The following is a 15,268-nucleotide window of genomic DNA, read 5'->3' as shown; positions in this document are numbered from 1 at the left end:
CCATAGACAGTAATAATGGCCCTTCTTCACCCTGTATAGTACTTGCACAGTAATAGTGCCATAGACAGTAATAATGCCCCTTCTTCACCCTGTATAGTGCTTGCACAGTAATAGTGCCATAGACAGTAATAATGCCCCTTCTTTACCCTGTATAGTACTTGCACAGTAATAGTGCCATATACAGTAATAATGCCCCTTCTTTACCCTGTATAGTACTTGCACAGTAATAGTGCCATATACAGTAATAATGCCCCTTCTTCACCCTGTATAGTACTTGCACAGTAATAGTGCCATATACAATAATCATGCCCCTTCTTCACCCCGTATAGTACTTGCACAGTAATAGTGCCATACACAGTAATCATGCCCCTTCATTACTCTGTATAGTACTTGCACAGTAATAGTGCCATACACAGTAATCATGCCCCTTCTTCACCCTGTATAGTGCTTACACAGTAATAGTGCCATATACATTAATAATGCCCCTTCTTCACCCTGTATAGTACTTGCACAGTAATAGTGCCATAGACAGTAATAATGGCCCTTCTTCACCCTGTATAGTACTTGCACAGTAATAGTGCCATAGACAGTAATAATGCCCCTTCTTCACCCTGTATAGTACTTGCACAGTAATAGTGCCATAGACAGTAATAATGGCCCTTCTTCACCCTGTATAGTACTTGCACAGTAATAGTGCCATAGACAGTAATAATGCCCCTTCTTTACCCTGTATAGTACTTGCACAGTAATAGTGCCATATACAGTAATAATGCCCCTTCTTTACCCTGTATAGTACTTGCACAGTAATAGTGCCATATACAGTAATAATGCCCCTTCTTCACCCTGTATAGTACTTGCACAGTAATAGTGCCATATACAATAATCATGCCCCTTCTTCACCCCGTATAGTACTTGCACAGTAATAGTGCCATACACAGTAATCATGCCCCTTCATTACTCTGTATAGTACTTGCACAGTAATAGTGCCATACACAGTAATCATGCCCCTTCTTCACCCTGTATAGTACTTGCACAGTAATAGTGCCATAGACAGTAATAATGGCCCTTCTTCACCCTGTATAGTACTTGCACAGTAATAGTGCCATAGACAGTAATAATGCCCCTTCTTCACCCTGTATAGTACTTGCACAGTAATAGTGCCATAGACAGTAATAATGGCCCTTCTTCACCCTGTATAGTACTTGCACAGTAATAGTGCCATATACAGTAATAATGCCCCTTCTTCACCCTGTATAGTGCTTGCACAGTAATAGTGCCATAGACAGTAATAATGCCCCTTCTTTACCCTGTATAGTACTTGCACAGTAATAGTGCCATATACAGTAATAATGCCCCTTCTTTACCCTGTATAGTACTTGCACAGTAATAGTGCCATAGACAGTAATAATGGCCCTTCTTCACCCTGTATAGTACTTGCACAGTAATAGTGCCATAGACAGTAATAATGCCCCTTCTTCACCCTGTATAGTACTTGCACAGTAATAGTGCCATAGACAGTAATAATGGCCCTTCTTCACCCTGTATAGTACTTGCACAGTAATAGTGCCATATACAGTAATAATGCCCCTTCTTCACCCTGTATAGTGCTTGCACAGTAATAGTGCCATAGACAGTAATAATGCCCCTTCTTTACCCTGTATAGTACTTGCACAGTAATAGTGCCATATACAGTAATAATGCCCCTTCTTTACCCTGTATAGTACTTGCACAGTAATAGTGCCATATACAGTAATAATGCCCCTTCTTTACCCTGTATAGTACTTGCACAGTAATAGTGCCATAGACAGTAATAATGCCCCTTCATTACTCTGTATAGTACTTGCACAGTAATAGTGCCATACACAGTAATCATGCCCCTTCTTCACCCTGTATAGTACTTGCACAGTAATAGTGCCATATACAATAATCATGCCCCTTCTTCACCCTGTATAGTACTTGCACAGTAATAGTGCCATATACAGTAATAATGCCCCTTCTTCACCCTGTATAGTGCTTGCACAGTAATAGTGCCATATACAATAATCATGCCCCTTCTTCACCCCGTATAGTACTTGCACAGTAATAGTGCCATACACAGTAATCATGCCCCTTCATTACTCTGTATAGTACTTGCACAGTAATAGTGCCATACACAGTAATCATGCCCCTTCTTCACCCTGTATAGTACTTGCACAGTAATAGTGCCATAGACAGTAATAATGGCCCTTCTTCACCCTGTATAGTACTTGCACAGTAATAGTGCCATAGACAGTAATAATGGCCCTTCTTCACCCTGTATAGTACTTGCACAGTAATAGTGCCATAGACAGTAATAATGGCCCTTCTTCACCCTGTATAGTACTTGCACAGTAATAGTGCCATAGACAGTAATAATGCCCCTTCTTCACCCTGTATAGTGCTTGCACAGTAATAGTGCCATAGACAGTAATAATGCCCCTTCTTTACCCTGTATAGTACTTGCACAGTAATAGTGCCATATACAGTAATAATGCCCCTTCTTTACCCTGTATAGTACTTGCACAGTAATAGTGCCATATACAGTAATAATGCCCCTTCTTCACCCTGTATAGTACTTGCACAGTAATAGTGCCATATACAATAATCATGCCCCTTCTTCACCCCGTATAGTACTTGCACAGTAATAGTGCCATACACAGTAATCATGCCCCTTCATTACTCTGTATAGTACTTGCACAGTAATAGTGCCATACACAGTAATCATGCCCCTTCTTCACCCTGTATAGTGCTTACACAGTAATAGTGCCATATACATTAATAATGCCCCTTCTTCACCCTGTATAGTACTTGCACAGTAATAGTGCCATAGACAGTAATAATGGCCCTTCTTCACCCTGTATAGTACTTGCACAGTAATAGTGCCATAGACAGTAATAATGCCCCTTCTTCACCCTGTATAGTACTTGCACAGTAATAGTGCCATAGACAGTAATAATGGCCCTTCTTCACCCTGTATAGTACTTGCACAGTAATAGTGCCATAGACAGTAATAATGCCCCTTCTTTACCCTGTATAGTACTTGCACAGTAATAGTACCATATACAGTAATAATGCCCCTTCTTTACCCTGTATAGTACTTGCACAGTAATAGTGCCATATACAGTAATAATGCCCCTTCTTCACCCTGTATAGTACTTGCACAGTAATAGTGCCATATACAATAATCATGCCCCTTCTTCACCCCGTATAGTACTTGCACAGTAATAGTGCCATACACAGTAATCATGCCCCTTCATTACTCTGTATAGTACTTGCACAGTAATAGTGCCATACACAGTAATCATGCCCCTTCTTCACCCTGTATAGTACTTGCACAGTAATAGTGCCATAGACAGTAATAATGGCCCTTCTTCACCCTGTATAGTACTTGCACAGTAATAGTGCCATAGACAGTAATAATGCCCCTTCTTCACCCTGTATAGTACTTGCACAGTAATAGTGCCATAGACAGTAATAATGGCCCTTCTTCACCCTGTATAGTACTTGCACAGTAATAGTGCCATATACAGTAATAATGCCCCTTCTTCACCCTGTATAGTGCTTGCACAGTAATAGTGCCATAGACAGTAATAATGCCCCTTCTTTACCCTGTATAGTACTTGCACAGTAATAGTGCCATATACAGTAATAATGCCCCTTCTTTACCCTGTATAGTACTTGCACAGTAATAGTGCCATAGACAGTAATAATGGCCCTTCTTCACCCTGTATAGTACTTGCACAGTAATAGTGCCATAGACAGTAATAATGCCCCTTCTTCACCCTGTATAGTACTTGCACAGTAATAGTGCCATAGACAGTAATAATGGCCCTTCTTCACCCTGTATAGTACTTGCACAGTAATAGTGCCATATACAGTAATAATGCCCCTTCTTCACCCTGTATAGTGCTTGCACAGTAATAGTGCCATAGACAGTAATAATGCCCCTTCTTCACCCTGTATAGTACTTGCACAGTAATAGTGCCATATACAATAATCATGCCCCTTCTTCACCCCGTATAGTACTTGCACAGTAATAGTGCCATACACAGTAATCATGCCCCTTCATTACTCTGTATAGTACTTGCACAGTAATAGTGCCATACACAGTAATCATGCCCCTTCTTCACCCTGTATAGTGCTTACACAGTAATAGTGCCATATACATTAATAATGCCCCTTCTTCACCCTGTATAGTACTTGCACAGTAATAGTGCCATAGACAGTAATAATGGCCCTTCTTCACCCTGTATAGTACTTGCACAGTAATAGTGCCATAGACAGTAATAATGCCCCTTCTTCACCCTGTATAGTACTTGCACAGTAATAGTGCCATAGACAGTAATAATGGCCCTTCTTCACCCTGTATAGTACTTGCACAGTAATAGTGCCATAGACAGTAATAATGCCCCTTCTTTACCCTGTATAGTACTTGCACAGTAATAGTGCCATATACAGTAATAATGCCCCTTCTTTACCCTGTATAGTACTTGCACAGTAATAGTGCCATATACAGTAATAATGCCCCTTCTTCACCCTGTATAGTACTTGCACAGTAATAGTGCCATATACAATAATCATGCCCCTTCTTCACCCCGTATAGTACTTGCACAGTAATAGTGCCATACACAGTAATCATGCCCCTTCATTACTCTGTATAGTACTTGCACAGTAATAGTGCCATACACAGTAATCATGCCCCTTCTTCACCCTGTATAGTACTTGCACAGTAATAGTGCCATAGACAGTAATAATGGCCCTTCTTCACCCTGTATAGTACTTGCACAGTAATAGTGCCATAGACAGTAATAATGCCCCTTCTTCACCCTGTATAGTACTTGCACAGTAATAGTGCCATAGACAGTAATAATGGCCCTTCTTCACCCTGTATAGTACTTGCACAGTAATAGTGCCATATACAGTAATAATGCCCCTTCTTCACCCTGTATAGTGCTTGCACAGTAATAGTGCCATAGACAGTAATAATGCCCCTTCTTTACCCTGTATAGTACTTGCACAGTAATAGTGCCATATACAGTAATAATGCCCCTTCTTTACCCTGTATAGTACTTGCACAGTAATAGTGCCATAGACAGTAATAATGGCCCTTCTTCACCCTGTATAGTACTTGCACAGTAATAGTGCCATAGACAGTAATAATGCCCCTTCTTCACCCTGTATAGTACTTGCACAGTAATAGTGCCATAGACAGTAATAATGGCCCTTCTTCACCCTGTATAGTACTTGCACAGTAATAGTGCCATATACAGTAATAATGCCCCTTCTTCACCCTGTATAGTGCTTGCACAGTAATAGTGCCATAGACAGTAATAATGCCCCTTCTTTACCCTGTATAGTACTTGCACAGTAATAGTGCCATATACAGTAATAATGCCCCTTCTTTACCCTGTATAGTACTTGCACAGTAATAGTGCCATATACAGTAATAATGCCCCTTCTTTACCCTGTATAGTACTTGCACAGTAATAGTGCCATAGACAGTAATAATGCCCCTTCATTACTCTGTATAGTACTTGCACAGTAATAGTGCCATACACAGTAATCATGCCCCTTCTTCACCCTGTATAGTACTTGCACAGTAATAGTGCCATATACAATAATCATGCCCCTTCTTCACCCTGTATAGTACTTGCACAGTAATAGTGTCATATACAGTAATAATGCCCCTTCTTCACCCTGTATAGTACTTGCACAGTAATAGTGCCATATACAGCATTTGCCAGAATTGCTGGTTCCTTATATCTGAATGGGGCTTGCAGAAATCCCTGCACATTTTGCATAAATAACTATATCCACTTGTATAGAACTAATCATTAGATGATGAAATTATTGCAAGACACCCGACGCTTGTGAATCTAGTATATTGCACACTTAGATATTGTTTTTTTCTGTTGTATTTCTTGTTTTTACTGATGTCAGTGTGTGATCCTATGATCCTTGTTTTCTTCTCTAACAGGAGGCTGCATCAACAGTTTGAAAGCTATAAAGAACAAATCAGAAAAATAGGAGAGGACACACGTCGGTACCCTGGAGAACACAAGGATGATGCACCAACATGTGGGATCTGTCACAAAACAAAGTTTGCGGATGGCTGCGGACATTTATGCTCTTATTGTCGAACAAAATTTTGTGCCCGTTGTGGTGGTCGTGTTTCACTTCGGTCAAATAATGTAAGTTGTCTATGTTTAAAGGGGTTGTCTGCGTTTTTTTTGTTTTCATTTTATTGGATAGAGGAAGGTTTGAAAATAAGCTTTTTTCTCTTGTTAAAGCTGCACCATTGCTGCCGTTTGGTTGATCTGTGGAGGTCTTGGCTGTAGGAGTGACATCCTGTCTACAACTTGTGACCACTGCAGCCAAACACCGGCCTCAGTGGTGATGCTCAGATAGTTACATATTTTACACAAGTATTATTAAAAGCTGTGCCAGACTCATCCTATGCAAGAACCATGAAGGTTAAAGGATCATTGTGGTAACATGTGTTAGCTAATTGTAGAGGAACTGGGAGTCTGAACTCCGCTGACCATTATGGAAAATGTTCTGGGAAAGTCCTTCTGACTGCTTCAGCTGATGTGTGATGGAGTACACTTAGTAGCTGGTTCATTAAATAACCAGTAAGAGATTTACTGTATGTAAAGTGATTAATACTCAGACTGGGAAATTACTGGTAAGAGGGAATGCGTTCCACAACTGCTGACTTGTAAGGTCAAGTTGTACGGCTATGTTCATACTGAGTTTTTTAAGTGTTTTTGGTGCGGATTCTGTCCCAAAATAGACATAAAATTCAACTTCATACCGTATCTACAGGCAACTATCTCCATATTCATTTGAATGAACAAATTACCCTGTAGTGCAGTGTGTCAGACTGGAGAACATTGGGCCCTCCGGAGGATTTGACTTTGAGGGCCCACATTTCTCCCCCACTGAAGAGCTCCATAGCAACTGCAAGGTTTGCACTATGACCTCTTCTGAAGGAGAAGCCAGGGCCCACGGAGGATTGTCCGGTTCTCTGGTGGGCCAGTCCAACCCTGAGTGCACACATAGCTCTCATAGAAGAAGAATGATAGTGATAATTTATTGTACAATGGTGTCTCACTGAATATGCGTAATGTTTTGGCTCCAATGATTTTCTTCAGATGCAGCACATGATTCTGTGGAGGCATAAAGACTGTGGATAAGCACTAGTAGTATAGCGCATCACCGCTGTGTAGTGGCGCCTGTGGTAAGTGGTCGGCTTCTCATTGGCGCCACTACACAGCGGTGATGCGCTATACTACTAGTGCTTATCCACAGTCTTTATCTCTCCACAGAATTGTAACGGGGGCCAGGGTGGTAGCCGTACTGAGGGATTGCTGCTGCTTCCTCATCAAACTCTGACACTCGGCTACAGAAATATCATGTCCATTTTGTGGTGTGCTGTGTGTGACAAGTAGTTCACCCACCTGTGAGTCAGAATCCTTCACAGCATACAGGGCTCCAATCCGTCGCAGACACACACAAATGTTATCAAAGTCCCAATTCATTTTCAATAAAACTTTACTCAATTCCTGCATCTTCATAACAGACTTAACCCAACAATCTTCAAAAGACATAAGAGCTTCTCCTCCTGCACTTTCCCTGGTCTTTTCCTTCAGCTTATCTTCTAGCACCATTGCTTCCAGACCCGCAGTCCCCTGGGAATTTCAGCTTTCTGATACTAGGTGCTCCCTGTCCACTTTCCCCATCCTGGGTGAAAAATCAGGTTGCCTCTGCAATTCCTGTTCGAACCGTAAGTCCAGGACGTCACGGGAGGTAACCTACAGACAAGCCACCGACCCTTCCAGACTGCCTCGCTTTTCACGTGCTTTAAGATCTAACATCTTCAGACCTGCTTTCCTCAGTGCTTCTTCTGTCTCTTTCAACTGTAACTCACCACACAACTACTCCCACTCCTTCTAGAACAATTCCTCTCACTCTGCTCTAGCTCCTCCCACTACCTGAAAATTACCTCAGGAAGGCCCTCTCCCTGCCACTACACTGGCTCCGCCGCCTTTCTCAACTGTCACTACTCTGACTGAAACCAGTTCTCAACACAATCTAATCTCCTACTCTACAGTGCCCCCTAACACTAACCCACAACTACACTGCCATAACACTTACCAATGCTGACCTACCACTGCCACTGACTGTCCCTATTCCTGTCCCTAACACACAGATATCAGAACAGTGTCAGCCATTATCATATTAAATAGTGTCAGCTATCATAAACTACACAGGGCACACAGCAAACACAAAACATACCCAGTTTCATTAGGTAGGCATGCACAGGAATGCAGGGCTCAAACCAGCCGCCTGCACAACCTCTTACAGAATCATGTGCATCTGAAGAAAATCATTGGGGCCGAACCGTTCCGCATATTCAGTGAGACACCATTGTACAATAAATGATCACTATCATTCTTTCTACTACGAGTGCCAAGTTCCTTCTTTGTTATATAAAGGGCTGAGACCCTACTTCAGATTTTGGAAATCCTGAAGCAGCTAAAAGAAGTGGCCTGCTCATCCTTCTGGCTGCGTCCACTGGGAAGCCACCCTCTCTATACTGAACTAGATGGCAGCCCGATTCTAAAGAATCGGGAGTCTAGAATCCATATATACTTTATTTATTCAAATGTAAGAATAATACAATTAATAAATAATAGTAAGAAAGAACAAAAAATGGCTGCACTCACCAGCTCTTGACAATTCTTGTTATTTAAGGTACAGTTACACAGGATCCATGAACATGCTTATGAGGGGAGTGATGAAAGACATCAGACAACAACTTTGCGTGTTGTGGCAAATGCCACAACAACGGTTCTTTGCTTAAGAACAATAATGTAAATAATAAATAATATGTATCAATAACTATGTATATTGGTATGTTCTTTCTTGGCACAAATTGCAGGAAGTAGTATTCTAGGCAATTATATATTAGATGGGCATTTCCTGAAGGAAATACATGGTGCTTGAACAGCGCTACCAGCTTTACAGCAGCACTTTTCACACACGGGACTGGGGGGCGCGCTTACTTTTGCACCCGGGGGCGCCCTTACTTTTGCACCCGGGGGCGCCCTTACTTTTGCACCCGGGGGCGCCCTTACTTTTGCACCCGGGGGCGCCCTTACTTTTGCACCCGGGGGCGCCCTTACTTTTGCACCCGGGGGCGCACTTACTTTTGGTGGGCGGGGACCCCTCGGCCTCCGATTTGGTGGGCGGGGCCCCTCGGCCTCCGATTTGGTGGGCGGGGCCCCTCGGCCTCCGATTTGGTGGGCGGGGCCCCTCGGCCTCCGATTTGGTGGGCGGGGCCCCTCGGCCTCCGATTTGGTGGGCGGGGCCCCTCGGCCTCCGATTTGGTGGGCGGGGCCCCTCGGTCTCCGATTTGGTGGGCGGGGCCCCTCGGCCTCCGATTTGGTGGGCGGGGCCCCTCGGCCTCCGATTTGGTGGGCGGGGCCCCTCGGCCTCCGATTTGGTGGGCGGGGCCCCACGGCCTCCGATTTGGTGGGCGGGGCCCCTCGGCCTCCGATTTGGTGGGCGGGACCCCTTATCCTCCGATTTGGTGTGTGCTCTGCCTGGGGCCACTGTGCTCTGCCTGGGGCCCCATATGCTGCCTGGGGCCCCTGTGCTCTGCCTGGGGCCCCATATGCTGCCTGGGGCCCCTGTGCTCTGCCTGGGGCCCCTGTGCTCTGCCTGGGGCCCCATGTTCTGCCTGGGGCTCCATGTTCTGCCTGGGGCTCCTGTGCTCTGCCTGGGGCCACTGTGCTCTGCCTGGGGCCCCATGTTCTGCCTGGGGCCACTGTGCTCTGCCTGGGGCCCCATAAGCTGCCTGGGACCACTGTGCTCTGCCTGGGACCACTGTGCTCTGCCTGGGGCCCCATATGCTGCCTGGGGCCCCTGTGCTCTGCCTGGGGCCACTGTGCTCTGCCTGGGGCCCCATATGCTGCCTGGGGCCACTGTGCTCTGCCTGGGGCCCCATATGCTGCCTGGGGCCCCATATGCTGCCTGGGGCCCCTGTGCTCTGCCTGGGGCCCCATGTTCTGCCTGGGGCCCCTGTGCTCTGCCTGGGGCCCCATGTTCTGCCTGGGGCCCCTGTGCTCTGCCTGGGGCCCCATATGCTGCCTGGGGCCCCTGTGCTCTGCCTGGGGCCCCTGTGCTCTGCCTGGGGCCCCATATGCTGCCTGGGGCCCCATATGCTGCCTGGGGCCCCTGTGCTCTGCCTGGGGCCCCATGTTCTGCCTGGGGCCCCTGTGCTCTGCCTGGGGCCCCATGTTCTGCCTGGGGCCCCGTGCTCTGCCTGGGGCCCCATATGCTGCCTGGGGCCCCTGTGCTCTGCCTGGGGCCCCTGTGCTCTGCCTGGGGCCCCTGTGCTCTGCCTGGGGCCCCTGTGTTCTGCCTGGGGCCCCTGTGCTCTGCCTGGGGCCCCTGTGCTCTGCCTGGGGCCACTGTGCTCTGCCTGGGGCCCCATATGCTGCCTGGGGCCCCTGTGCTCTGCCTGGGGCCCCATATGCTGCCTGGGGCTTCTGTGCTCTGCCTGGGGCCACTGTGCTCTGCCTGGGGCCCCATAGGCTGCCTGGGGCCCCTGTGCTCTGCCTGGGACCACTGTGCTCTGCCTGGGTCCCATATGCTGCCTGGGGCCCCTGTGCTCTGCCTGGGGCCACTGTGCTCTGCCTGGGGCCCCATATGCTGCCTGGGGCCCCTGTGCTCTGCCTGGGTGTAGGACACTGGTGACGTCACTTAGCTCCGGACATTAGCTCCGGACATTATCTCCGGACAAAGCCACGGAAGTTGGCACAAATTGCAGGAAGTAGTATTCTAGGCAATTATATATTAGATACTACACTGCTCAAAAAAATAAAGATGACACTAAAATCACACATCCTATATGTCACTAAATGAAAATTTCCTGTTGTAAATCTTTGTTCATTACATAGTGGAATGTGTTGAGAACAATAAAACCTTACAATTATCAACATAAATCACAACTAATATCACACGGAGGTCTGGAGTTGGAATGATGCCCAAAATCAAAGTGGAAAATGAAGTTACAGGCTGATCCAACTTCAGTGGAAATGCCTCAAGACAAGGAAATGATGCTTAGTAGTATGTGTGGCCTCCATGTGCCCGTATGATCTCCCTACAATGCCTGGGTATGCTCCTGATGAGGCGGCAGATGGTCTCTTGAGGGATCTCCTCCCAGACCTGGACTAAAGCATCCACCAACTCCTGGACAGTCTGTGGCGCAACGTGATGTTGGTGGATGGTGCGAAACATGATGTCCCAGATGTGTTCAATCGGATTCAGGTCTGTGGAATGGGCGGGCCAGTCCATAGCTTCAATGCCTTCATCTTGCAGGAACTGCTGACACACTCCAGCCACATGAGGTCTGGCATTAGGAGGAACCCAGGGCCAACCGCACCAGCATATGGTCTCACAAGGTGTCTGAGGATCTCATCTCGGTACCTAATGGCAGTCAGGCTACCTCTGGCAAGCACATGGAGGGCTGTGCGGCCCTCCAAAGAAATGCCACCCCACATCATTACTGACCCGCTGCCAAACCGGTCATGCTGAAGTATGTTGCAGGCAGCAGATCGCTCTCCACGGCGTCTCCAGACTCTGTCACGTCTGTCACATGTGCTCAGTGTGAACATGCTTTCATCTGTGAAGAGCACAGGGTGCCAGTGGCGAATTTGCCAATCCTGGTGTTCTGGGGCAAATGCCAAGTGTCCTGCACGGTGTTGGGCTGTGAGCACAACTCCCATCTGTGGACGTCGGGCACGCAGACCATCCTCATGGAGTCGGTTTCTAACCGTTTGTGCAGACACATGCACATTTTCCCCTGCTGGAGGTCATTTTGCAGGGCTCTGGCAGTGCTCCTACTGTTCCTCCTTGCACAACGGCTGAGGTAGTGGTCCTGCTGTTGGGTTGTTGCCCTCTTATGGCCCCCTCCACATCTCCTGGTGTACTGGCCTCTCTCCTGGTAGTTCCTCCAGCCTCTGGACACTTCGCTGACAGACACAGCAAACCTTGCCACAGCTCGCATTGGTGTGCCATCCTGTATGAGCTGCACTACCTGAGCCACTTGTGTGGGTTGTAGAGTCCGGCTCATGCTGCCACGAGTGTGAAAGCACAACCAACATTCAAAAGTGACCAAAACATTAGCCAGAAAGCATTGGTACTGAGATGTGGTCTGTGGTCCCCACCTGCAGAACCACTCCTTTATTGAGTGTGTCTTGATAATTGCCAATAATTTTCATCCGTTGTCTATTCCATTTGCACAACAGCATGTGAAATTGAATGTCAATCAGTGTTGCTTCCTAAGTGGACAGTTTGATTTCACGGAAGTTTGATTTACTTGGAGCGATATTCTGTTGTTTAAGTGTTCCCCTTATTTTTTTGAGCAGTGTAGTATACTATATACATACAGTACTAGAACGACTGCTGGCATTTTCCTGAAGCTGCTCTTCTGGGAAAACTCAGCGACTGCTTTGACGTCTGAATGATGCCACGTGCACATACTCGTACTCCAGCCTGTACAAAGAAGAAAGGTTGTGATTTGCAGTAATTCATTATGCCACTTAATAAATCTTCTTAAATTACTTAATTTTTTGGGACCATGGCAAGATTTTGGCGAGAGATGAGAAAAATTAGAAATTTTGTTGCTAAAATATTGCTCATGATGAATTGCAACACTAAAACCTGGCAGACACTCCATGATAAATGTTTGGCAGTGCCCTGGAGGTACAAGGCTTATTGATACCGGAGTTAAGCTTAATTGAAAAGATTGAGTGTACATGAATCAGGATATAAGCAGGGAGGCATGCTGTAATAGGAAGAGTCTCTGACTTCTTTTAATGCCATGACTGTGACCATGTGATTCCTTTTTAGCCTAAAAGACACATTTGTTCACATAGCATGCACTTTAATAAAGCAGTGAAGAAGGCACTGGAGAACCCTTTAGTAGATATGATAGATCCTGCTGGCCTATTTTCTATAAATCATCTTTTACTTAAAAGGGAATCTGTCCTCAGGTTTTTTTGTCATCTAATCTGAGAGCAGCATAAGAGACAGAGACCCTGATTCCATTGATGTGTCACTTACTGGGCTGCTTACTGTAGTTTTGACAATCTCCATCTGATAAAACAGTGATTTTATCAAAATAACACTACTAAACGTGCTGCCATGTATTCATCCATATTTATGAGCTCTCTATAACCCTGCTATCATCACAGATTAACAGTTTTCAGCCTATGCATCAGCGTACACAGAAAACTGTCAATCAGTGATGTGGGCAGGTTATACAGAGCTCAGCATTCAGAGAGCTGATAGGTCTGCTGTCACACTGTCACAGTCTTCAGGACTGAAGGGGGCCCTCAAACTGTCCCTGGAACTTGGACCCTAACTATCCCTGTCCTGTGGGGTACTCTTGAAGGTGGAGAGGCCCCAGTCTTTGGTCTTACTATGCTCCTGTTAAAACCTGATCTGTCCCCTTCACCACACATTAGGCCTGGGATAGAAATAGAAGGTAAACAAGACACAGATAAAACAGGGATAACAGAAAGCAACAACCATACAAACACTCACCAAATGTATAGAGGTATATAGGGAAGGATAGCAATGTACCAAAACAGGAATAGGACAATAAGGAAAGCATACACCCAAAAAAAGCACGCAACAATGTCCTGAAGCAACCACGATCTCCTATTCAGCACAGTGTCTCCAAGGAGCTAGTAAGCAAAGCAAGACAGAGAAGGTCTGGACAAATTTTACAGAAAGAGGTAATGACCAGATCAGGATCAGCTGAAAATGGAGCTGCAAGTTTCTGACCAGCATGCAAAAGGTCTTTAACCTCTTCAACACCAAAGGAAGCCAAATTAATTTATTATGGGACACAAGCACACAAGCTGAATGGAAGCTCTGCGATTCACAATACGTGGTGATCTTCTAACCCCAGTTCTCCCAGGAGGACGTGACACACTTGTGACATCTGCAGTAGATAAAACACTGACTTTATCAAAACTAAAACATGCAGCTTAGAAAGTGATGCATCACGGGAATCAGGGTATCTGCCCCTACATTGTACTGCTAGCAAAAATCTTATGACAAATTTCCTTTAAAAGCGTCACTGAGTGACTGTCTTTAAACCAGTGCTAATAATAAACAGACCATATACCGTATGTCGATCAGCCATAATATTAATAATTGAAGTGAGTAAAATTGATTTTCTCATCACAATGTCACATGTTGGGATATATCAGGAAGCGAGTTTGTCCATTCTGAAAGTTACTGTACTGAAAATAAGGAAAAATGAGCAATAGTCTGGTCCCAGTGGCTCCACTAGACTGACTCCCTGTAAGCGCTCGTATCACTGAAGTCACTGAGTCCGTGTCCCATAATGTGTAGGAAAGGCTAAGTGCAACATGAAGGGAACCAAACACTAGGGAAGGTGGGAGTGGAGACCCCTAGACAGATCTAACATCACCCTGTCTGCCCTATCATCCCTATATAGGTTCCACACCTATCGCCGAGCAGGATACCTAATTCCTGCCTGACCCTGGCGATAAGCCCTGCATAGGGAAGGACAGGATGTGCTCTAGTCAATCCCCAGTACCGCTAAAGACAGCTAGGATACACTAAACAAGGGGACACTTAGCTTGAGTAGACTCCGAGAGAAACACCAATGTGCTCCAAACTCCAAAGAAGACGCTAGCGAACTGCTGCAGCTCCAAGCCTCAAATGGCAAGCGCAAATAGAAAATAACACCCGCAACACTCCCAACAGCAAGTTGGGAGTTATGAACACCCAGATCCAGGTGTGACCATTAGAGCCAAGGGAGGTGGCCACTGGATCCTAGCGTCATTAGGACCAGGCAGAAGTCTGCAAAGCAAACTACTGAGACCTTCTGAAGACAGATACAGTGCAACGGTCTGCAGCCTCTGACACATCTGTGACAGTCCGGCAACTTGGTGTAGTCATCAGGGACGTATGTTCCCAGGTTTTTTTTCAGAGTAAAATAGGAAGGAAGGAAAAATTAATGGGGAACCAGTCATATTGTCATGGTTGCCCAATGTTTGTTGATGTATGTAGGGACCAAAGATTACCCTGTGTAGTACAGTGCTACAAAACAGCTACTCGATCCCCTACTGACCCCTATCTAATAGAAGACTACCCACAATGGTCTTGTGAGTATCAGAATTGCTGAATCCCTTCTTCTTTC

At 45.8% G+C, this 15,268-nt stretch overlaps 1 protein-coding gene across 25 annotated transcripts in view; it reads left to right on the top strand.

The window, feature by feature from the left end:
• RIMS1 (regulating synaptic membrane exocytosis 1) overlaps positions 1-15,268 on the top strand; it is a 535,376-nt gene that overhangs the window by 81,566 nt on the left and 438,542 nt on the right. For all 25 annotated transcript variants that reach the window (XM_077289909.1, XM_077289904.1, XM_077289921.1 and 22 more), the window contains exon 2: positions 5,996-6,209. In XM_077289909.1, coding sequence (XP_077146024.1) covers positions 5,996-6,209 — 214 coding nt within the window. The remainder of the gene's footprint in view (positions 1-5,995; positions 6,210-15,268) is intronic.

The sequence above is a fragment of the Ranitomeya variabilis genome, chromosome 2 (assembly GCF_051348905.1).
Source record: "Ranitomeya variabilis isolate aRanVar5 chromosome 2, aRanVar5.hap1, whole genome shotgun sequence".
In the NCBI taxonomy this organism is placed as follows: domain Eukaryota; kingdom Metazoa; phylum Chordata; class Amphibia; order Anura; family Dendrobatidae; genus Ranitomeya; species Ranitomeya variabilis.
The sequence above is the reverse complement of the archived record's forward strand: the minus strand, read 5'-3'. Positions and strand labels throughout refer to the sequence as shown.